Source organism: Nomascus leucogenys, chromosome 23, assembly GCF_006542625.1.
Source record: "Nomascus leucogenys isolate Asia chromosome 23, Asia_NLE_v1, whole genome shotgun sequence".
Classification (NCBI taxonomy): domain Eukaryota; kingdom Metazoa; phylum Chordata; class Mammalia; order Primates; family Hylobatidae; genus Nomascus; species Nomascus leucogenys.
In genome coordinates this window covers 24,400,419-24,417,678 of record NC_044403.1, presented here as the reverse complement: position 1 = coordinate 24,417,678, position 17,260 = coordinate 24,400,419, and the positions used below count along the sequence as shown (strand labels likewise).

At 45.7% G+C, this 17,260-nt stretch overlaps 1 protein-coding gene across 2 annotated transcripts in view; it reads left to right on the top strand.

Moving 5' to 3' along the window:
• A2ML1 (alpha-2-macroglobulin like 1) overlaps positions 1–17,260 on the top strand; it is a 61,668-nt gene that overhangs the window by 18,731 nt on the left and 25,677 nt on the right. Inside the window, exons 6-18 of one of the 2 annotated variants that reach the window (XM_030804435.1) lie at positions 827–986; positions 1,905–1,989; positions 3,126–3,252; positions 4,032–4,146; positions 4,799–4,908; positions 7,713–7,880; positions 9,764–9,991; positions 12,088–12,148; positions 12,387–12,532; positions 13,867–14,016; positions 15,040–15,234; positions 16,024–16,114; positions 16,514–16,628. In XM_030804435.1, coding sequence (XP_030660295.1) covers positions 827–986; positions 1,905–1,989; positions 3,126–3,252; positions 4,032–4,146; positions 4,799–4,908; positions 7,713–7,880; positions 9,764–9,991; positions 12,088–12,148; positions 12,387–12,532; positions 13,867–14,016; positions 15,040–15,234; positions 16,024–16,114; positions 16,514–16,628 — 1,751 coding nt within the window. Of the gene's footprint in view, positions 1–826; positions 987–1,904; positions 1,990–3,125; positions 3,253–4,031; positions 4,147–4,798; positions 4,909–7,712; positions 7,881–9,763; positions 9,992–11,372; positions 11,821–12,087; positions 12,149–12,386; positions 12,533–13,866; positions 14,017–15,039; positions 15,235–16,023; positions 16,115–16,513; positions 16,629–17,260 lie in introns of those variants that run through there. The other variant, XM_030804436.1, reaches the window with a different exon arrangement.

The window sequence follows — 17,260 nt, the reverse complement described above, 5'->3', positions numbered from 1 at the left end:
TAGTCTAAGGTAATAGCCCTTGCCATAGGCATTCTCAACAGGTACATGATAACATAAACACCTGAGAAGTGTTTTAAAGGAAAGAATCTAGAGGGGGATTTCTCCACACTATCTCCTCCATTTTTCCATTAAATCACCCATGTTTTAGGTATCTTTCAATCAGTCTCCTCAGCTGGCCGGGCGCGGTGGCTCACGCCTGTAATCCCAGCACTTTGGAAGGCTGAGGTGGGCGGATCACGAGGTCAGGAGATGGAGACCATCCTCGCTAACGTGGTGAAACCCCATCTCTACTAAAAATACAAAAAAATTAGCCGAGCGTGGTGGCGGGTGCCTGTAGTCCCAGCTACTCAGGAGGCTGAGGCAGGAGGATGGAGTGAACCCGGGAGGCGGAGCTCGCAGTGAGCCGAGATCGCGCCACTGCACTCCAGCCTGGGCGACAGAGACTGTCTCAAAAAAAAAAAAAAAAAAAAATTTCCTCAGCTTTGTCCCCTAATAGCAACCAGAAACAGAGTAAACATTCTTTGTAAATGACATCCTGGGTCCTACTTTCTAAAACTGGAGATAACACTTTAGAGGGCGCAGTCTGATCATTAAAATCCACAAGATTTCCTACCAAATGAGGGCTGGATCTATAGAAATATTTACCTAATTCAGTCATAAAGAAAGTTATAAATAACACAGGGAGCTGCTCTTCCTGGACACAGACCACAGGGGTCATGAGCAATGGGTGAGGTTCTTTACCTGCCTTTGCTTCTTTACCTGCGTTTTGCAGTGCAGAGTGGGAAGCAAACAGGCAGGCACATCATGCAGTTTCTGTATTGGACAGGATCCAAATAGCAACAGGATTGCACAGTGGCTGGAAGTGGTACCTGAGCAAGGCATTGTAGACCTGTCCTTCCAACTGGCACCAGAGGCAATGCTGGGCACCTACACTGTGGCAGTGGCTGAGGGCAAGACCTTTGGTACTTTCAGTGTGGAGGAATATGGTAGGTGGGGGAATGGACAGGCCAAAGTATTGGGCATAATCTCATCTTAAAATCAGCAAAGGTGGGGCCGGGCGCAGTGGCTCATGCCTGTAATCCCAGGACTTTGGGAGGCCAAGGCGGGTGGATCACGAGGTCAGGAGATCGAGACCATCCTGGCTAACACAGTGAAACCCCGTCTCTACTAAAAATACAAAAAATTAGGCCGGGCGCGGTGGCTCAAGCCTGTAATCCCAGCACTTTGGGAGGCCGAGGCGGGCGGATCACGAGGTCAGGAGATCGAGACCATCCTGGCTAACACAGTGAAACCCCGTCTCTACTAAAAATACAAAAAAAAATTAGCCGGGCGTGGTGGCGGGCGCCTGTAATCCCAGCTACTCAGGAGGCTGAGGCAGGAGAATGGCGTGAACCCGGGAGGCGGAGCTTGCAGTGAGCCGAGATCGTGCCAGTGCACTCCAGCCTGGGGGACAGAGAAAGACTCCGTCTCAAAAAAAAAAAAAAACAAAAAAACAAAAAAACAAAAAAAATACAAAAAATTAGCTGGGCATGGTGGCAGGCGCCTGTAGTCCCAGCTACTCGGGAGGCTGAGGCAGGAGAATGGCGTAAACCCAGGAGGCGGAGCTTGCAGTGAGCTCAGATCGCGCCACTGCACTCCAGCCTAGGCGACAGAGCCAGACTGTGTATCAAAAAAAAAAAAAATCAGCAAAGCTGGAGTAAAATCTACTCTGGGAAAGGATTATTTATTCATTTTTGAATCGATGCTGAACCAGCTAATTACTTCAGGAACATGCTACCTCAATAATGTCTCCTTCATTAGATCCGTTAATTTAATTCTCACTGTGTTTATACCCCTCTGCTCACTGCCTGTCTGACTGAGTCCTCCTCCAATTCTTTTTCCATTTCTCCTTTTACTCTCTTCAGTGCTGCCGAAGTTTAAGGTGGAAGTGGTGGAACCCAAGGAGTTATCAACGGTGCAGGAATCTTTCTTAGTAAAAATTTGTTGTAGGTAAGAGCAGAAGCTTGGGATCTGGTGGAGATTAAAGATGCATCGAGAGACATGATGAGGGAATGACATGGGATGTGGGATTATGGGTGGGCCAAAACTTGGGGTATTTTATGTAATTCAGAGTCATGGCTTATCCAAGACCTTTTTTTTTGTTCTTTTTTTTTTTGAGATGAAGTTTCACTCTTGTTGTCCAGGCTGGAGTGCAATCGTGCAATCTTGGCTCACTGCAGCCTCCACCTCCCAGGTTCAAGCGATTCTCCTGCCTCAACCTCTAGATTAGCTGGGATCGCAGGTGTGTGCCACCATGCCTGGCTAATTTTTGTATTTTTAGTAGAGATGGGGTTTCGCCGTGTTGGCCAGGCTGGTCTCAGACTCCTGACCTCAGGTGATCCGCACACCTTGGCCTCCCAAAGTGTTGGATTACAGGCGTGAGCCATCGCGCCCAGCCAAGAATATATTTTATAGTTGTGTTTCTGCTGTTTTTTTCCATTTCTCACTCAGATAGTATTATTGCTTTAGTCTTTACAAGATACAATATTGAATCCCGTAGATAAATAGGGATCAGGAGAAAGAAAGATACTGTTTCCGTCCTTAGTATGGTGCTAATTGTGGCATTGGGTCTACTCTAAGACTCTGAGTAAAGTAGGGAAGGAGAAGAGAGCTAGAAAAAGGTAGGATTGTCAGAGCTTGCTTTCTTCTTCTTCTTCTCTTTTTTTTTTTTTTTTTTTTTTTTGAGACAGAGTCTCACTCTGTCACCCAGGCTGGAGTGCAGTGGGGAGATCTCGGCTCACTGCAACCTCCATCTCCTGGGTTCAAGTGATTCTCCTGCCTCTTCCTCCCAGAGAAGCTGGGATTACAGGTGTGGGCCACCATGCCCAGCAAATTTTTATATTTTTAGTAAAGACAGGGTCTTGCCATGTTTCCTAGGCTGGTCTTGAACCCCTGGCCTCAAGTGATCCACCTGCCTCGGCCTCCCAAAGTGCTGGGATTACAGGCATGAGCCACCGCACTAGCCTGGATTGTCAGAGCTTTCTTTCAGAGGCTGGAGTGTGAGAGGGAAGAAGTGGTGTTCGGGGGAAGAGTTGGATCTCAAGTGGAATTTCCCAACTCTGACTGCTTATGCTTTTCTTGGTTAGGTACACCTATGGCAAGCCCATGCTAGGGGCAGTGAAGGTATCCGTGTGTCAGAAGGCAAATACTTACTGGTATCGAGAGGTGGAACGGGAACAGCTACCTGACAAATGCAGGAACCTCTCTGGACAGGTGAGTAAATGACAGGTAAAAAAGGAACCTATCAGCCGGGCACGGTGGCTCACGCCTGTCATCCCAGCACTTTGGGAGGCCGAGATGGGCAGATCACGAGGTCAGGAGTTTGAGACCAGCCTGACCAATATGGTGAAACCCCGTCTCTATTAAAAATTCAAAAAATTAGCTGGGCATGGTGGCGTGCGCCTGAAATCCCAGCTACTCGGAGGCTGAGACAGGAGAATCACTTGTACCCGGGAGGCGGAGGTTGCAATGAGCTGAGATGGTGCCACTGCACTCCAGCCTGGGTGACAGAGCAAGCAAGACTCAGTCCCCTTCCCCTACCAAAAAAAAAAAAAAAAAAAAAAAAAAGGACGTATCCACATGTCCTAAAGAGTAAGGAAGCAACAATCTAGAAAAGAGCTAAACAGCCCAAAGTAGAAAGCGTTTCCCAGAATTATCATCCCAGTTCCAAAGAACAAAGCAGGGATCTTTATCCTAAACAGGGAGTGTTTTAGAGTCTGCCTTGGAACCAAGAAATTTACCTAAACCCCTGTAAGGTACAATTTTCCAGTTTTGAAGTCATTTCTTTTTCCCTTTCCCAAATCTTGGAGCTTCAAAGTCATTTCATGATTATCTATGTGTGAGTGTATACTTTGTGTTGTAGGAGAGTTTTTCTATATTAGAAACTGAAGTGTGGAGATGAGAAATTATTTCCTTCACAGAAGGTTATAAAATGGACGTAGAGATGAGATTCTTCATCTGCTCTCTATCTCTGTCTCTGATCACCTCACTAGACTGACAAAACAGGATGCTTCTCAGCACCTGTGGACATGGCCACCTTTGACCTCATTGAATATGCGTACAGCCGTCAAATCAATATTGTGGCAACTGTTGTGGAGGAAGGGACAGGTAAGTAGGGTACTCCTTGGCTCATTAAGAAAAGAGAAAGAAAAAGGGCTGGTCCCAGGGACAGATTTACTCCGAGTATACAAGACCTACCCTCTTGAGTGTACCTTGTTCCTAGTTCATAGTCAAGGGGAAATGCCAGATCCCATCTTGCCATCTATAAGAAATACTACGGGCCAGGCGCGATGGCTCACGCCTGTAATCCCAGCACTTTGGGAGGCCGAGATAGGCAGATCACGAGGTCAGGAGATCGACACCATCCTGGCTAACACGGTGAAACCCTGTCTCTACTAAAAATACAAAAAATTAGCCCGGCGTGGTGATGGGCGCCTGGAGTCCCAGCTACTGGGGGAGGCTGAGGCAGGAGAATGGTGTAAACCCAGGAGGTGGAGCTTGCAGTGAGCCGAGATTGTGCCACTGCACTCCAGCCTGGACAACAGAGCGAGACTCCGTCACAAAAAAAAAAAAAAAAGAAGAAGAAGAAATACTACATACTTCTCCAAAAGATTGGGGAGGTGAGGTTGGTTTGGATCTTTGGCCAGAAATACATTCAACTTCATCCCTCTGCCTACCATTGTCTCAGAGACTTGACATTGAACATGAAGATGAGAATATCAGGTGCCTAGATCTTTATACATCTGGTTTCCCTCTGCAGGCGTGGAGGCCAATGCCACTCAGAATGTCTACATTTCTCCACAAATGGGATCAATGACCTTTGAAGACACCAGCAATTTTTACCATCCAAATTTCCCCTTCAGTGGGAAGGTATGTTAAAACTTTTCTCTGCATAGACAAAAAAGTGCATAACCATTTACCTCCTTCCTGCAGCCATAGCCACAGAGCTAACTTAGCGCTGTTCCAAGTACATTACGTGTATTCACTTTAATCTTTACAATAATGCAATGAGGCAGACACTATATTGGACCCATTTTATGGATAAGGAGACAGGCAACAGAGGCTAAGTGATTTTTCCAAGGTTATTAGCAAATAGATGGGAACTATGACCAAATCCAGGAAGCCTGCCTCTGGGGTATACACTCTCCACTCCCTATGCTGTGCTGCCCCTAATCCCATAGAAGAAGTACCTTGAATATTTTTTTCTTTTTTTTTTTTATTAATTTTTTTTGCACGCAAAAACAATAGACATTTTCTAAAAATACATACAAACAAAAAGATGCGCATCAAACATATTAGGAAGGTTGCACATGGGAAGACGGGGAATAGAAATGGGGAGTGGGAATTAAAATAAATGAGAGAGGGACTTTATATGGATCAGTGATAATAACTCAATCCTCTATTTGATGAAGAAGGAGAAGGAAGAGGAAGAAAAAGAAAGTGGGATAAAGGATCAGAAAGGGAGGAAAATAGAAAAAATTAGAGTATGACTCCAGGGTAGACCTGTTTTGTTGTCACTGAGTTGGTTGGTTGGTTTGTCTGTTGTATTTTTCATATGTTTCGCCATGTTGGCCAGACTGGTCTCGAACTCCTAGCCCGAAGTGATCAACCTGCCCCGGCCCCCCAGAGTGCCGGGACCACAATGACACCTTAGGGGCCTTTCTAATGTCAGGGGCTGATCTTCTTTTTTTTTTTTTTTTTTTTGAGACGGAGTCTCGCTCTGTCGCCCAGGCTGGAGTGCAGTGGCGCAATCTCGGCTCACTGCAAGCTCCGCCTCCTGGGTTCAGGCCATTCTCCTGCCTCAGCCTCTCCGAGTAGCTGGGACTACAGGCGCCCGCCACCACGCCCGGCTAATTTTTTGTATTTTTAGTAGAGACGGGGTTTCACCGTGGTCTCGATCTCCTGACCTCGTGATCCGCCCTCCTCGGCCTCCCAAAGTGCTGGGATTACAAGTGTGAGCCACCGCTCCTGGCCCAGGGGCTGATCTTCTAATGTCTAAATCTTCATATTTAAGAGCTGCAGGGTTTCTAGAGAAATCATCCAGCCTGGTCTCCTGCATCTAGGCAAGGTTAATATGAAACTTTCCTTGACAGCCATGTATAGCTCTTTAAGCAATTTTGTTTTTCTTTCTATTTTTTTGTTTTGTTTTGTTTTGAGACAGAGTTTTGCTCTTGTTGCCCAGCCTGGAGTGCAATGGTGCGATCTCTGTTCACTGCAAACTCCACCTCCCAGGTTCAAGCGATTCTCCTGTCTCAGCCTCCCGAGTAGCTGGGATTACAGGCATGTGCCCCCATGCCTGGCTAATTTTGTATTTTTAATAGAGATGGGGTTTCTCCATGTTGGTCAGGCTGGTCTCGAACTCCCGACCTCAGGTGATCTGTCCACTTGGGCATCCCAAACTGCTGGGATTACAGGCATGAGCCACTGTGCCCGACAAGCAATTTTCTTTCGAGATTTTAAAATTTCTGGCAGGGCATGGTGGCTCACGTCTGCAGTTCTAGCACCTTGGGAGGCTGAGGTGGGCAGATCACTTGAGGCCAAGAGTTCGAGACCAGCCTGGCTAACATGGCAAAACCTTGTCTCTACTAAAGAAACAAAAATTAGCCAGGCATGGTGGCGCATGCCTATAATCCCAGCTACTCGGGAGTCTGAGGCACGAGAGTTGCTGGAACACAGGAAGCAGAGGGTGCAGTGAGCTAAGATCATGCCACTGCACTGCAGCCTGGGCGACAGAGTGAGACTGCCTCAAAAAAAAAAAAGATAAAAAATAATTAAATTTTCTTTGTCAGTGTTTTCTTTCTGATATCTAACTGAATTTCCCTCTTGTTCAGCTTGTCTTTCTTTACTTCTTGTACAACTGGTCCACACAATAATATTGCACACACAGAGATGCATTTATTCCTCAGTTATCATTTCTCTAGACCAAGGGTGAGTGCAAATTATTTTTAGAGCCTAAGAATTACACAATTTGGGAGGGTAGGGGATTCTCTTTAAGAAAAAGAAAGCAAAATAGGCTTGGCGCAATGGCTCACGCCTGTAATCCCAGCACTTTGGGAGGGTGAGGGGGGCGAATCACGAGGTCAGGAGTTCGAGACCAGCCTGACCAACATGGTGAAAACCCGTCTCTACTAAAAATACAAAAATTAGCCGGGTATGGTGGCACGGGTCTATAGTCCCAGCTACTCGGGAGGCTGAGGCAGGAGAATCGCTTGAACCTGGGAGGTGGAGGTTGCAGTGAGCTGAGCTCGTCCCACTGCACTCCAGCCTGCGTGACAGATTGAGACTCCATCTCAAAAAAAAAAAAAGAGGAAGGAAGGAAGGAAAGAAGGAAGGAAGGAAAGAAAGAAAAAAGAAAGCAAAACAATGTGCAGAACCTTTGAAGGAGGCTGTGCAAATGAAGAGCTCTAGAGCTTCGTTAGCCACCGAGCAAATCTAGCTCTGCTCCGGGCTCTTACTTCTGTTTGTTTTTCGGTTCTTCACAGATCCTAGTTCAAAAGCTTGAATCACATTTATCTTTTTCAGGACTCTTCCCTGAAATGTATTCTTAGAAATTCTGTTATTACTTTTAGAGCCAAAAACCGCAATTAGTTTGCACCAACCCAATATTTCACTTTACCTCATACTCAAGCTTACTCCAAACCTAATTCTAATCCCTAATGACCTTTATCCTTCAGATAAGAGTTAGGGGCCATGATGACTCCTTCCTCAAGAACCATCTAGTGTTTCTGGTGATTTATGGCACAAATGGAACCTTCAACCAGACCCTGGTTACTGACAACAATGGCCTGGCTCCCTTTACGTTGGAGACATCCGGTTGGAATGGTACAGACGTTTCTTTGGAGGTAAGCATGGACAGAGGATCAGCTTCCTAGAAAGGAAGGCTTCCCTGAAGGAAAACTTCAGAATTTTCCTGTTTCTTATCCTCCCCTCTGCTTGGAATTACATCTCTCTCACTCACAAGTCCTGCTCCCCAGCTGACAAAAAGTTTTCCTTAGATTCTTTCTGTTTTTAATATCAATCAAATAAATAGTCCTTACTTAGATGAAAACTACTATTTCTACTAATACATCTTTTAACTTACCCCCATCTCTATCTGATCCTATCTATATATGAAGTTAGAGTAGGGAGGAAAAGGTGACTCAGAGTCTTTTTCTTTCTCTTTCCCGTTCCCATCCCCTCATTACTTAATAAAAACAGAAAACAAGAGAACTCTAGATTCTAGATAACTTATAAGTATCAATTATCAACTGCCACAACAATGCTTCTTATCAAACAGCTAAAAGCTTCAGTATCATGCAACAGACAGCATTCACTGCTTGTGCATCTGGGGCATTCAGTCAGGCAGCTCTGCTGATTTCGATTTCCAGACCTGTCTGCAGATCGGCTGGCTGTAAGCCAGTGCTCCACATACCTCTCACGCAGGAGCCAGCTATCCCAGGTATATTCTTACAGCCGTGATGAGGTGCAAGTGCAAAAGCTGATGTTCAGGGCTTTTCCAAACCTCTGTATATTGCATATGATTTTTTTTTTTTGAGACAGAGTCTTGCTCTGTCACCCAGGCTGGAGTGCAGTGGCATGATCTCGGCTCACTGCAAACTTCGCCTCCCATGCCATTCTCCTGCTTCAACCTCCCTGAGTAGCTGGGACTACAGGCGCCCGCCATCATGCCCAGCTAATTTTTTGTATTTTTAGTAGAGACGGGGTTTCACCGTGTTAACCAGGATGGTCTCAATCTCCTGACCTCATGATCCACCCGCCTTGGCCTCCCAAAGTGCTGGGATTACAGGCGTGAGCCACCGCGCCCGGCCCTTGTTGCATATGTTAACACCCCATTCCCAACAAATCAAACAGTGGGGCCACAGTCAGACTAGGAAGGTACTGGAAGACTACATGTTAAATGATGTTGATCTCAGAGGGGGTGGGGTGTGTGTGAGGAATTGGAGCCATTAATGAGATTGTTCAACCACAGGAATTAAGCAAACACCTACTACTTGCCTTGTGGCTAATTTGACTATTTCTTTACTCTGGGCATGACTCAGTTACTCAGAAATAGTTACTTTTCAATCTTAGTGTCTTCTGTACCTAGTTTTCTTTTTTTTTTTGAGACGAAGTCTCGCTCTCTCACCCAGGCTGGAGTGCAGTGCAGTGGTGCAATCTCGGCTCACTGCAAGCTCCGCCTCCCGGGTTCACGCCATTCTCCTGCCTCAGCCTCTCCGAGTAGCTGGGACTACAGGCGCCCGCCACCACGCCTGGCTAATTTTTTGTATTTTTAGTAGAGACGGGGTTTCATCGTGGTCTCGATCTCCTGACCTCGTGATCCGCCCACCTCGGCCTCCCAAAGTGCTGGGATTACAAGCGTGAGCCACCGCGCCCGGCCTGTACCTAGTTTTCTTATCCCTGAAATATAATCTTTGCTTTCTATATAATCTAAGTCATGTTCATCTATCCCAGGAATATCTGTGAAGATATATCACCCACAATTTACCCTCACTTAGTAACTATAATTCAGCCCTTCCGTCCCTCTCCTACATACCAAAATATTGCTGTACACAACGATGTTTATGAGTTCTTTATCCATCCTTGGCTGGACCGCTAATGAAATACCCACATGTCATTCTCAGGCAGTGAAGATTTGAGAGAAAGCGCTCTATTTGAAAACTGTAACAAGTCTGTGGGGTTTCTATGGTTGGGGCACATGCTAAAATTCTCTCTCTTTTACTCTCAGGGAAAGTTTCAAATGGAAGACTTAGTATATAATCCGGAACAAGTGCCACGTTACTACCAAAATGCCTACCTGCACCTGCGACCCTTCTACAGCACAACCCGCAGCTTCCTTGGCATCCACCGGCTAAATGGCCCCTTGAAATGTGGCCAGCCCCAGGAAGTGCTGGTGGATTATTACATCCACCCGGCCGATGCAAGCCCTGACCAAGAGATCGGCTTCTCCTACTATGTGAGACTGGGAAACGGGCATGAGTGAGAGTATGCTGGGAAGGAAAGAGAATGAGAAGAGTCAGCCAGAGGGGGTACCTAGGCTATCTGAATTGCAGATGCACATCTAATTAAAAACAATTTTAGCCGGGCGCGGTGGCTCACGCTTGTAATCCCAGCACTTTGGGAGGCCGAGGTGGGCGGATCACGAGGTCAGGAGATCGAGACCACGATGAAACCCCGTCTCTACTAAAAATACAAAAAATTAGCCAGGCGTGGTGGCGGGCGCCTGTAGTCCCAGCTACTCGGAGAGGCTGAGGCAGGAGAATGGCGTGAACCCGGGAGGCGGAGCTTGCAGTGAGCCGAGGTTGCGCCACTGCACTCCAGCCTGGGCCACAGAGTGAGACTCCGTCTCAAAAAATAAATAAATAAATAAATAAATAAATAAATAAATAAATAAAAACAATTTTAAAGCCACACTAAAAAAGTAAAAGAACAGTTGACATTAATTTTAAATGTATTTTTTATTTAACCCATTATATCCAAAATATTAACATGTTAACATGAAAGCCATATAAAAAGTTTTAATAGATATTTTACATTCTTGCTTCAACTGAGTCTTTGAAACTCAGTATGTATTTTACACTTAAAGCGTATCTCAGTTTGGACTGAGCACATTTCAAGTATTCAATATTCGCATGTGGCTATGAGATACTGCATGTCCCGGTATAGGTGTAAGAGATGGAAAACACTGGGGGGGAAAAGAGATTCTGAGCAGGAACACAGGAAAATTGTGTGGGAAAATAAAATGAGGAATTACCTGAGAAAACAGTGCTGGCCAGGACCAAAAAAAAAAAAACAAAAAAAACCCAACAACAACCGGGTGGTTGGGAGGGACAGTGGGGAGGGCATGGAACTCAGGATACTTTTTTTTTTTTCTTATTTTTTAAAATTTATATGAGACAGGGTTTCTCCATGTTGGCCAGGCTGGTCTTGAACTCCTGACCTCAGGTGATCCGCCCACCTTGGCCTCCCAAAGTGCTGGGACTGCAGGCGTGAGCCACTGCGCCCAGCCAGGATACATTTCATTCTGTGTTCCATTGGTCAATATTATCAAATAGATGATATGGGGTTAAATTCACATCGATAGCAACCTCATTGGGGAAATAAAATCCTAACTTGGTAGCCTGAAAGCAATGTATAAGGATAAGCAGCTTTCCTGTCACCTTGGTGACAGTCAGGAAGTAGAATGGAAACCTCAGATTTGATGGCTCAGATCCTCTTTGTTCCCTTATCCTCCTCTCAGTCTATGAGAGACTTTCTCCCCTCTGGATCATTGCAGTAGCTTCTATGGTTTCAGTGTTGTCATTAAGTGAAAAAAAAAAAAAAATCATCCTAATACAACGAAAAGAGAAAAGATAGGTGGAAAATAACAAGTCCAGGTGATAATGTGGGCTCTGTCTTCAGGACCGAAGTGTGGGGAGGTGTAGGAGAAAAGTGAAGTTGGGGCCGAGCCACGTGGAATGGCTAATGCCGGGCAGGCGTCCGAGGACCCGACCCATGAGCCTTGCGGGAGCATGAGACGAGAGCCTGCTTACAAACAAGACCACTGAGTTCTGTTCAAGTGAGAGTGGACAGGAAGGGGGAGTTAGAAGAGGAGATTTCTCCTCTAGAGGGTTCAATGTCAGAAGGGCTCAGGGTGGTTTAGGATGAAATTATTTTCACTGAATTTTAAATTGAACTGTAATTAAAAAACACTTATGAGGATAGATTTTTGCTGACTTTATGTTACAAGGATTATAAGAAAGTAAAATTTGGAGATCTTCAAGAAATGGCAGACAGTTATCTATGGTGAGAAACTATTTCTATGCTGTCAGACTCCTCCTATCCACCTGCGTGGTTCCCAGCCAGACCTCCAACTGCAGGAGGAGCCACCAGGACCCGTTGGCAGCATCCTGCATTTGTCAAGCTAGTGGATGCTGGGTGAGGTATTGACCCGGGCTCTGAACTCTGAAAGGAACCTCTCCTCATGAAGGGATGCAGAGATGCTCTGGAAGTTGGTCCAAGGTGAAATTACCATAACTTCTGTGCAGTTGATTCTTTTCTTTTCTTCTTTAGTTAATAGGGAAAGGAAGTTTGGTGATGGAGGGGCAGAAACACCTGAACCCTAAGAAGAAAGGTGAGTGTACATGCTTTTCCTGGAAGCAAACAGGATATTTTTAAATTCCAGAAAACAATTCTTATACACAGAAGCAATGGAATTGGAGCACTAACAGTCATCACAGGAGAAGAGAAAAACGAGAAGTAACTTGCACCATGGTGCCTGCACTGGCTCAATGAAAAGTACATATGGTTAGATGCCGTTGGTAGGTGAACGTGCATTCTGATTTTCCTGTATATTCCCTCTTCTCTTTCAGGACTGAAAGGCTCCTTCTCTCTCTCACTGACCTTCACTTCGAGACTGGCCCCTGATCCTTCCCTGGTGATCTATGCCATTTTCCCCAGTGGAGGTGTTGTAGCTGACAAAATTCAGTTCTCAGTAGAGATGTGCTTTGACAATCAGGTAAAATGATAGCGGAGAAGGGTGAAGACAAAAGTTGGGCATAGAGAAAGATCTTGTGTGTGCTGGGGTTGGAGACAAGACAGGTCAGGGAAAGAAGATAATGTTGACATTGGATGTTGTATTATATTTATATCTTTAGTGTTTGGGGTTTGTGTTGAAATCCATCTCTCTCCTACTTTTTCTTTTAAAAAGTCATGCTGGCTGAGGTGCAGTGGCTCACTCCTATAATCCCAGTGCTTTGGGAGGCCAAGGCAGAGGGATTTCTTTAGGCCAAGGGTTCAAGACCAGCCTGGACAACATAGCAAGATCCTGTCTGTACAAAAAAATTTTTTAATTAGCTGGGTGTGCAGCACTTTGGGAGGCCGAGGTGGTTGGATCACCTGATGTCAGGAATTCAAGACCAGCCTGGCCAACATAGTGAAATCCTGTCTCTACTAAAAATACAAAAATTAGCCAAGCATGGTGGTGGGTGCCTGCAGTCCCAGCTACTTGGGAGGCTGAGGCAGGAGAATTGCATGAACCCAGGAGACGGAGGTTGCAGTGAGCAAAGATCACGCCATTACCCTCCAGCCTGAGTGACAGAGTGAGACTCTGTCTCAAAAAAAAAAAAAAGAAAAAAAAAATTAGCCGGGTGTGGTGATGCATACCTGTAGTCCCAGCTAGTCAGAAGACTGAAGCAGGAGTATCGCTTGAGCCCAGGAGTTCAAGGCTGAAGAGCTTTTTTTTTTTTTTTTTTGAGAGAGAGTTTTGTTCTTGTTGCCCAGGCTGGGGTGCAATGGTGCGATCTTGGCTCACTGCAACCTCTGCCTCCTGGGTTCAAGTGATTCTCTTGCCTCAGACTCCCAAGTAGCTGGGATTACATGTATGCACCACCATGCTTGGCTATTTTTTTTTTTTTTTTGTATTTTTAGTAGAGACGGGGTTTCACCATGTTAGCGAGGCTGGTCTTGAACTCCTGACCTCAGGTCGTCCACCTGCCTTGGCCTCTCAATGTGCTGGGATTACAGGCGTGACCCTGTCTCTATTTAAAAAAATAAAAAATAAAAAAGAGCCATACTGGAAAGCCACATGTTCTATATAGTTATTCCACATGTTCTCTCTACTTTTTGTCTTCTAAACTTTCTCTATCCTTCTACTGTGCTGCTCACGTTTCCCAACTCTAACATGGCGTACAAGTGCTGAAGAGCCAGACTTTACAAAAAAAGATAAGTACAAAAGTGAAAGAATGGGTTGGATGTCATAGCTGGGGCATATTTGCTGATGACCCAAATTATGTTGTTTCCCCTCCTTTCCAGGCTGACCTGATCCCCAAGTTATACCTTTCCCTTCCCCAGGCTTCCCTTGGCTTCTCCCCCTCCCAGCAGCTTCCAGGAGCAGAAGTGGAGCTACGGCTGCAGGCAGCTCCTGGATCCCTGTGTGCCCTCCGGGTGGTGGATGCGAGTGTCTTACTGCTTAGGCCAGAGAGAGAGCTGAGCAACCGCTCTGTGAGTAACTGTCTGCTGACAGAGTGGGAGGAGGGAGTTGATGGAGGAGACAATTAAGAGGTAGGTTTCAGGCAGGGGAGAGAAAGTCTTAGGGAAATAATGCTCTGCCATAAGGTGATAAAAAGGCTGGTGTAAAAATGAAGTTAGAAAGGGTAAGAGGGCTGGGCGCAGTGGCTCATGCCTGTCATCCCACCACTTTGTGAGGCTGAGGCGGGCAGATCACCTGAGGTCGGGAGTTCGAGACCAGCCTGACCAACATGGAGAAACTGTCTCTACTAAAAATCAAAAAAAAAAAAATTAACCGGGCGTGGTGGTGCATGCCTGTAACCCTGGGGAGGCTGAGGCAGGAGAATTACTTGAACCCGGGAGGCGGAGATTGCAGTGAGCCGAGATCACGTCATTGCCCTCCAGCCTGGGCAACAAGAGCGAAACTCCGTCTCAAAAAAACAAAAAACAAAAACAAAAACAGAGAGGGTAAGAGAAGGGCATGGTTAGTATGAATGCAGAGACAAGAAAAGAGAATGAGCCTGTAATCCCAGAACTTTAGGAGACCGAGGCGGGCGGATCACCTGAGGTCTGGGGTTCAAGACCAGCCTGACCAACATGGTGAAACCCCGTCTCTACTAAAAATACAAAAATTAGCCAGGCGTGGTGGCCGGCGCCTGTAATCCCAGCTACTCAGGAGGCTGAGGCAGGAGAATTGCTTGAACCCGGTGGGCAGAGGTTGCAGTGAGCCGAGATCATCCCACTGCACTCCAACCTGGGCGACAGAGCAAGACTCCATCTCAAAAAAAAAAAAAGAGAAAGAATGAAATAGGGGATAGGATTATGAAAAAATAGGTGAGATAGAGGTTAAAGTTTTAGAAAGTGAGAAAGGTAATTATGACAGAATAAATATAAAAATAATTCTGGAGTAATAAAGAGAAATGATGCAGGAGTAGTGAACTGAGCACCAGAATCTGAGAGGTTTCTCAACTGATGTCACTATATCAATGCTTTATTTCTTTCCCCCTCTTGTCCCAGGTCTATGGGATGTTTCCGTTCTGGTATGGTCACTACCCCTATCAAGTGGCTGAGTATGATCAGTGTCCAGTGTCTGGCCCATGGGACTTTCCTCAGCCCCTCATTGACCCAGTGCCCCAAGGGCATTCGAGCCAGCATTCCGTTATCTGGAGGCCCTGGTTCTCTGAAGGCACGGACCTTTTCAGCTTTTTCCGGGTAGGTCTTCTTACCCATTTTGTTCTTATGGGAAAGATGGTGGTGGGAAGGGGCAAACGAAAGTTCATATTTAAGAAAGCAGAGAGACTCATATGGGCACTGATGGGAACAAAATCTTGAAAGAAGCTTCTGACGTGTAAGGTCGCCTCTGTTGACCCTTATGCTTGAAGAAGATGTCCAATTGCATTGAAGAGAACCACTGTGAGAGAGTATAGACCTAGTCTTCCTCTTTTTGTTGTCCCCAGACACTAATTTTCATGAGATCAATCAGGAGGGAAAATTAGGGAAGGTAGACAAGAGGTCTCTTATCATTATTATAAAAAATAATTTGCACCTATTCTATGAGCAGGATTTGGGAGGCTGTGTGACCCAAGTCTGACCAGGAGGTGCCTGAGGTCAGGAACTAGGTCTTGTTCATCTTTGTATTCTCTCTAATGCCTGACCCCTCATAATGCTCATTGTATTTTTGTTGAATTGAGTATGCTGATATGGTCCCTACCCTCAGCATGTTCAGAGTGTAAGTCAAATAATAAGGACACAGTGAATAATATTTGGAAGAACGATTAAGTGTATGTAATGATGAAATAAGTTTAACTGAAAGCCTTTCATGCTAGCTGGAACAAAAGCCAACCAGTCTCAGTGGCTAAGTTTCAGGTAAGCACACCCAGGTTCACCATTAATTCAAAAAGAATGTTTTGTTTCAACTCTTTGATGGTGGAATTCCTGGGCAGTAGCCCTTGCAGTTGGGGAAGGGACCACCTCAATACTTATTTCTCTGATGCCTATCAGGACATGGGTCTGAAAATACTGTCCAATGCCAAAATCAAGAAGCCAGTAGATTGCAGTCACAGATCTCCAGAATACAGCACTGCTATGGGTGGTAAGCACCTCTGTGGTCTGTGGATTCTCTGAGATGTTAACAGTCCTGAAACTCTGCAAATTTCCTCTTTGCCTCCTGTTCTTGCACTGAGCCTCTAGCCTGAGAATGCTAATGGGTTGTGGGTCACAGACGCAGGACAGTTTCCCAAGGGTTCTGTCTCTGGGGAGAGCTTTTGAAGCCTGAAGCTTATGTATCCATTCCCTGGCCAAACCTCCTTGGCTATCACTTCCCTCGATGGCCTTTGTGACTAGTCAGTTCCCCTTTGGTCCTTCCTCCTTGCCTCTGACTGGATGTTCTCTGCTTCCCTCTAAATTCTTTCTAGTAATCCCTCCATCCCAATTTATGTCACAGCAAGAAGTCTCCCGTTTCCTAAAGTTTTCATATTCTCAATTTCATCAGCAGGTGGTGGTCATCCAGAGGCTTTTGAGTCATCAACTTCTTCACGTCGAGCAGAGGATTCTCAGGTCCGCCAGTACTTCCCAGAGACTTGGCTCTGGGATCTGTTTCCTATTGGGTAAGTGATGACTCAGAAGTACAGTAAAGAGCCAGGTGCATGGCTCACGCCTGTAATCCCAGCACTTTGGGAGGCTTAGGAGGGAGGATCACTTGAGACCAGGAGTTCAAGACCAGCCTGGGCAACATAATGAGCTTCTGTCTCTACAAAAGAAATAAAAAAAATTAGCCAGGTGGTAGTTGTGTCCTACTTGGGAGGCTGAGGTGGAAGGATCACTTGAGTCTGGGAGATGGAGGCTGCAGTGAAGCAAGATCACATCACTGCATTCCTGCTTGGGTGACAGAGCAAAACCCTTCTCAAAAATGACAACAACAACAACAACAACAATAACAAACCCAGAAAAAAACAGTAAGAATCTACAATGTAGAGCCTGTAGAAAACTCAGAATCAGACGCATTCCTAATGGATCTAAGTCTTAAGCAAAGAAAGCTTGATGGGGTGTGGGAATTTATTTGTTTTCCTGAATTCTTTTTTTTTTTTTTTTTGAGACAGAGTCTTGCTCTGTCACCTAGGCTGGAGTGCAGTAGCACAATTTTGGCTCACTGTAGGCCTCAACCTCCTAGGTTCAAGCAATTCTTGTGCCTCAGCCTCCCAAGTAGCTGGGACTATAGGCACATGCCACCACACCTGGC